This window comes from Thecamonas trahens (genome assembly GCF_000142905.1).
Source record: "Thecamonas trahens ATCC 50062 unplaced genomic scaffold supercont1.72, whole genome shotgun sequence".
NCBI lineage: Eukaryota > Apusomonadida > Apusomonadidae > Thecamonas > Thecamonas trahens.
In genome coordinates, this window is record NW_013657608.1 from 54,316 (window position 1) to 60,270 (window position 5,955).

General features: G+C 65.8%; 2 protein-coding genes across 2 annotated transcripts in view; one reads left to right on the plus strand and one right to left on the minus strand.

The window, feature by feature from the left end:
• AMSG_11210 (uncharacterized protein) overlaps window positions 1-546 on the minus strand; it is a 1,235-nt gene extending 689 nt beyond the window's left edge. Inside the window, exon 1 of the mRNA XM_013897407.1 lies at window positions 30-546. Coding sequence (XP_013752861.1) covers window positions 30-530 — 501 coding nt within the window. The 5' untranslated portion in view covers window positions 531-546. The remainder of the gene's footprint in view (window positions 1-29) is intronic.
• A 1,660-nt stretch (window positions 547-2,206) lies between these two features.
• AMSG_11212 (uncharacterized protein) lies at window positions 2,207-3,683 on the plus strand (the record flags this gene model as incomplete). The annotated part of the gene is made up of 2 exons (XM_013897408.1): window positions 2,207-2,409; window positions 2,687-3,683. The coding sequence occupies 2 exons, from the start codon at window positions 2,207-2,209 to the stop codon at window positions 3,270-3,272; spliced, it is 789 nt and encodes a 262-aa protein (XP_013752862.1). The 3' UTR covers window positions 3,273-3,683.
• Window positions 3,684-5,955: the final 2,272 nt, after the last annotated feature.

The following is a 5,955-nucleotide window of genomic DNA, read 5'->3' on the forward strand; positions in this document are numbered from 1 at the left end:
GAGAGGAGGGGGGGGTTGGTAGGACGTACGTCAGCGGGGACAATGTTGCGAGTCTGGATGATCTCGACGACGCCAGCAAGGCGCTCGCCGGACATCTTCGAGATCTCCTGGCAGAGCTTGCGCTTCTCGGGGCGAGTCATGGGCTTGTCGTTTGCGTCCTCTGTCCGCTTGCGCTTCTTGGACGATGCCGAGAGCGGAGCAAAGTCCTTCTCAAACGACTCTGCCAGCTCATCACAATGGGCAACAATCTCGGAAGAGGCCTGGTTGTACGAGCGGCAGTTGTGGAAGACCTGACGGACGTCAGCTGCAAACTCTGCCTCGGTCTGGTACCTGTTCAGCTCAAGCTTGCGACGAATAGTGCCCAGGTCCATGGGGTGCTTCACCACCGTAAAGTAGTCCGGGATGCCCAGCGCCTCAGCGTCCACAGGCTCGAGGAACGGGCCAGCCTTGGGATGCGACATAAGCCGCTCAAGAATCTCACGGCAAGCCGGGTCAAGGTCCTTGCCTCCCATGTTCGTAGACGAAGCCATGTTCCGTCTCACAGTGCAAGTCAACTGTGTCACACGCCCGCTATCCCCGTCCCCGTCCCGTGGCCTGGCGAGGGGAGGGGAGGAGGGGGCGGCGGGTGGTCGCCGGCTGGTCGCTCACTCGGCTGCTCGCACGGCCACTGCCTGTCGCACTGGATGCTAATGATGGTGGGCATGGCGAGCTGTGATGGGCGGGATTGGTGGTTGGATGGGAGGGGAGGAAGGGGGGGGGGGGGGGGTGGAGGGGATCATTGAGGAGGGAGCGATGTGGAGGGCGGTGATGGGGGAAGGTGGTGGGGGACGAGGCAAAGAGGTGGATTCTGCAGATGCACAAAGTTGGGCCAGCTGGGTGATGGCGATGGCAGAAACGGAAGGGGAGGGGGGAAGGGGAGGAGCGGAGGGGGAGATCAAAGACGAATAGCTTTTCCGATGATGTGCCTGCTCATGACGGGCCTGCTCATGACGGGCTTGCCCATGACGGGCTCGAGGCTGTCCATCGGGCTGAGGCCAATGCAGGAGCAGCAACCACCACCGTCTGCCCAGACACACATCGGTCCCTCCTGCCCGCCAGTCCATGTGTCCAACTCTCGTCTCTGCCCATGTCTGTCCTGATCAGCCCCTGGAGGCTCCTGATGGCGGCATCGAGGCTGTGGGCCGGGCGGACGACGGCGTGGCTGTGGGGATCCCAGGCGACGGACGAGGCGGTGGAGGGGAGGACGGGCGGGCGGAAGGTTAGGGCTCATCACACTTGTCGCAGACGAGGTTTAGGAAGAACAGCTTGTGGAGAGGTCATGTCGCGGCTGGCACGGTCTGTAGTGAGCGAGGTCATGCGTGCCGTCCGGGCACAGGCCGGCGGCGAGCAGACGAGCGGCGGGCGCCTCATTCTGGGCTTCCTGGCCGCCAACAGCGGGAAGATGGAAGCCAATGCTGAGGCGTGGAACACGATGGGCGAGCGGTACGCCGCGCTGCTGCATGGTGTCCGTGAGCATCGGGAGCTTGTCAAGCGCCATGGCGCCTCCATCGACTCGTCGCGCGAGGAGGATCTCCGCAAGATTGCCCACCGCGTCGGCCTCGAGCTGCCCGAGGTCTACCAGGACGGCGACATGGACTCGGCCGCAGAGGCTGATGCCTCTGATGCTGCCGCATCGGACGGCTCCAAGTGATCATCGCCCGACTTCCTCCGCCCGACTCCTCCGCCCGACTCGCCGCCATACTCGCCGCCAAACTCGCCGCCATACTCGCCGCCAAACTCGCCGCCAAACGCCCCGCTGTCTCCACAGACGACCGGCGTCTCGAGTTGCAGTGATGCTAGGAGGCACGACGAAATGCCCTGCCCCCTTGCTTGCGCTGAGCAGCAGCAGTCTGTGTTGGCCCACCGTTACCTCTGCCGCCGCCGCCGCTCCCCTAGCAGCCGCCCTCGAGTCGCCATCGCCATCGCCATCGCCATCGCCATCACCATCGCCGTCGCAATCGCAATCGCCATCGCCATCGTCTCCACCTTGTCACAGCAATCCCTACATCATCAATACAGCCAACGCCGAACAGCAGGCCGGCAGCTCGACCAGTCATCTGTCCCCGATCTGCCGTCGGCTCACCTTCCAACCACAGCGACGAGTCGGCGATGACTGCTGGCCGCACCCCCCCCACCCCTCTCTCCCTCTCCCTCTACCTCGTCAGCGATGACCTCCCTGCGGCGAGGCGACCGGACGAAGCGTGCGCAGAAGCACCAGAACCGATACGCATGGCGGCACAACAAGAACTCGAAGATGACCAAGAAGATCCTCTCTGCGCCCATTGTGGGCATGTGCTCCAGGTGCTACGAGATCATTGTGTGGCGCAAGAAGTACCGCAAGTACAAGCCGCTCTCACAGCCTGCAAAGTGGTATGTATTCTCCACAACACATGGCATGACATAGCCCTTGACCTCATCTACATTCTGCCCTTGTTTGTGACTCGCTAGCATGAGTATTGCTCGCTCTAGTGGTGATGGAAGCGCCGCCCCTTCCCCCTCGGCGGTGGCAGAGATGGATGGATGGCGGCTGTGGCCCGGCCCTGGCCGACGTTGTGCGGTGGTCGAGGCGGGCCACCATGGGCATGGTGAGCCATGGCGAGTTTTGCAAACTACTCACAGTGGTACATGGGCGATGGATGATGGCTAGTGAGGAGTGCGGAAAGCGGACGGTGAAGCATGCTTACCATCGGCTGTGCAAGGCGTGCAGCTGCAAGCGCAACTGCTGCGCCCGGTGCAAGTCGGACAAGGCCGAGATCGTGACCGAGGCCATGACTGAGGCCGAGATCAACGCACTCGAGCAGCGGGCGCAGGAGATCTTGAACACGCTTCCGGTCCGCAGGCGGAAGACCATCACCCGCCTCTTTGAGGCTGGCGAGATCACGCTCTCGGACATTGTTCAGGTCGCCGAGAAGAACACCGGCATCGACAGCGACAACTCCGGGGCTGACGACGAGAGCGACGATGGCAGCGACGACAGCGATAGCGCTGGCCCCGCCCGCAGCCTCACCGACACGCAGCTAGATCCCCTCGAGATGGAGAGCCGCCAGGCTGAAGCCATCATGCGGACTTTGCCACCGGCCAAGGCCAAGGCCGCCCGCAAGCTCTGGGAGCTGAAGCAGATCACGGTCTCGGAGCTCGCCAAGGTGGCCGAGAAGCACGCCGCCGAGGCTGCCGCCGCCAAGGCCGATGACAGCAACGGTACCACGCCGCCGCCGCCGTCATCATCGTCGTAGCCGCCGTGCTGCCGCCGAAACCTCCTCACCGGCCGCGCTCGTCATCACCCTGCATATTTACTCGTGGGCCTCGCACTTGATAACGCCCGAGCCCAGGGTGCCGCGGCCAAGGAAGAGCGCTCCGCCGGCGGTGACGACGTGGACGACGACCGGACGGCTGAGCACGTCGTGCAGCGCGCCGTCGACGTCGAGCGAGACATCGACGCCTGCTGCGCCCGGGCCGAGCTGTGCCACGACCGAGACCGTCATGCCAGGCCCGTAGCCGTCGCCGGCATCGTCGTACCAGGTTCCGTGCGCAGCGCCGGCGACGTCGAGCGCCGCGGCAAACTCGACGCCGTCAACAGCCGGCTCGCGGAAGGCGGTCGACGCCATGACCGGGCCCAGCGGAACAATGAAGCCTGGACGAAGGTAGAGCTGCGGGAGATGGCCTGCGCCGCGGATCGGCGCTGCACCGTGAGCGAGCGGGCGCGGGCCGGCCTTGGGTAGCGTGGCCGCATCAACCTCGCGCGGGGTGCGCTCGGCAAGCAGCTTGAGCGACGGCCACGAGACGCCGGCCGAGAACGAGCCATCGACGAGCTTGCACCGGAGCTCGTCCGGCGTGATCCGCGCCGCGGTCTCGGCCGAGAGCGCTGCGTCCGGATCGGCGGTCGCCGGTGGCGTCGTGTCGCAGAGCACAAGGACCGGGCCGACAAGATACGCGTCCTCGATGGTGCGGAGCTCGGGGGCGCCCGGATCGAGCGAGAAGATCGGCGTCATGACCCCGCGCCCGTGGCTCGCCGCCCCGTGGAAGAGCGTGTACAGGTGCGGAAGGAGGCGGTAGCGGAGTGCAAGCGCCAAACGCGCCGTCTCGGCCACAGCGTCGCCAAAGGCCCACGGCTCGTGCGGCGGCGTTTCGGTCATGGTGTGGCCGCGCGCAAAGGGAAAGAGCGCACAGATCGAGATCCACCGCGCAAAGAGCTCCGGGCTCGCCGTCCCAATGAACCCGCCGATGTCCGGCCCGCAGAACGCTTGCCCGGCGAGCGAGAGGTTGAGGCACATGGCGATGCACTCGTGGAGTCCGTCCCATGACGACACGTTGTCTCCGGTCCACGTCGCCGCGTACCGGTGGCCGCCGAGCATGTTAGCCCGTGTGAGGAGGAACGGCCGGAGGTCTGGGCGAGCGGCGGTGATGCCCTCGCGCGACGCCGCCACCATGGCAAGGCCGTACGCGTTGTGGTACTGGGCATGTGGGCCGGGTCCGCCGTAGGCGCCATCGGCGGCGTGCCACACCTCCTCGGGCAGCGTCTTGGAGGCGACGTCAAAGATGGCCGGCTCGTTCATGTCGTTCCACACGCCGTCGGCGCCGGCCACAGTCTCGTTGAGGAACTTGTTGTAGAGGCCTGCCCACCATTGCCTCGCATCGGCCTTGAAAAAGTCCGGAAAGACGCAAGTGCCTGGCCAGACCCGTCCAGTCGCGAGCTCGTCGCTCTCCTTGCCGGCGCTGATAAAGGCGCCGGCGGCCTTGCCGCTCTCGTACACCTCGTAGCCGTCGATCTTGGCCACGCCTGGATCGATCATCCACACGGAGCGGAAGCCGAGTGCATGGAGCTCGTCGTTGAGGCCAGCCGGCTCCGGGAACTTGTCGCCGTCGACAGTAAAGACCTTGAACGCGTCCATGTAGTCGATGTCGAGCCAGACGACGTCGCATGGGATATTCGTCGCCCGGAACTTGGCGGCAAGCTCCGAGACCGCGTCCTGTGGGTAGTACGAGTATCTGCACTGCTGGTAGCCGAGCGCCCACAGCGGTGGGAGCGGGATCCGCCCGGTGTATGCCGTCAGCGCCGAGAGAACCGTGTCGAGCGCCGGCGCTGCGGGCGTGCCGTCCACAAACGGAATGAGGAGGACTCGCGGCGGGCGGACCGAGGCCGGCGAGAAGACCGCAAAGCGGAGCGCGCCCTCGTTCGAGGCGTCGATCGAGACCCGGAATGTGGTGTCGAGGAAGACCGCGCCCATCGAGCCGTCGGCGAGGACAATGAGGACGTAGGGGAAGGTCTGGTACAGCGGCTGCTCCCTGTTGTGGCCAAAGTTGTCTGTCGGCCACGCCATGTTTGCCGTACCGGTCCGCAGCAGTGGGCCATGCGTCTCGCCCATGCCATAGACGGCGGCGCCGTCTGGAAGAGCCACATGCACGATCCGCCGGTCGTCCAGCACCGTCTCGCGGATCTGGAGCAGCTTGATGGCGGCCATCTCCTCCGGCACCAGCACCGAGCCGTCGACGCCGGCAGCCATCTCCGCACCTGGGCCATGCCCAGCCACCGGCGGGCAGGTGTAGACATCGTCGCCGTCGCGGAGGAGCGCAAGGACTCGCGCCGGGCCAAAGTAGCCACCGCGGCCACCGCGAGCCGATCGGGCGGCAACAGGCGAGGCAGCAAGGCCACCACGGGCAAGAGCAGTGACCGGCAGATCAGACACAGCCGCAGTCGCCTTGGCCCTATCCAGCGCGTGGCGGGTGACCACCGTGGCGTGCGAGTCCCACGCCTGCGGGACATGCCAGGCGCCCGGGCCGGCGCCACGGAAGCCATGGGTAAAGGCAGCAGCACGGAGACGGGCCGCACGGAGAGCATACCCGGCAGCTGCAAGAGCCAGGGGTGCAAGGAACGCTGCTGCGGAGCGGTGGGAGAGCATGGCAGAGAGAGAAGCGTGG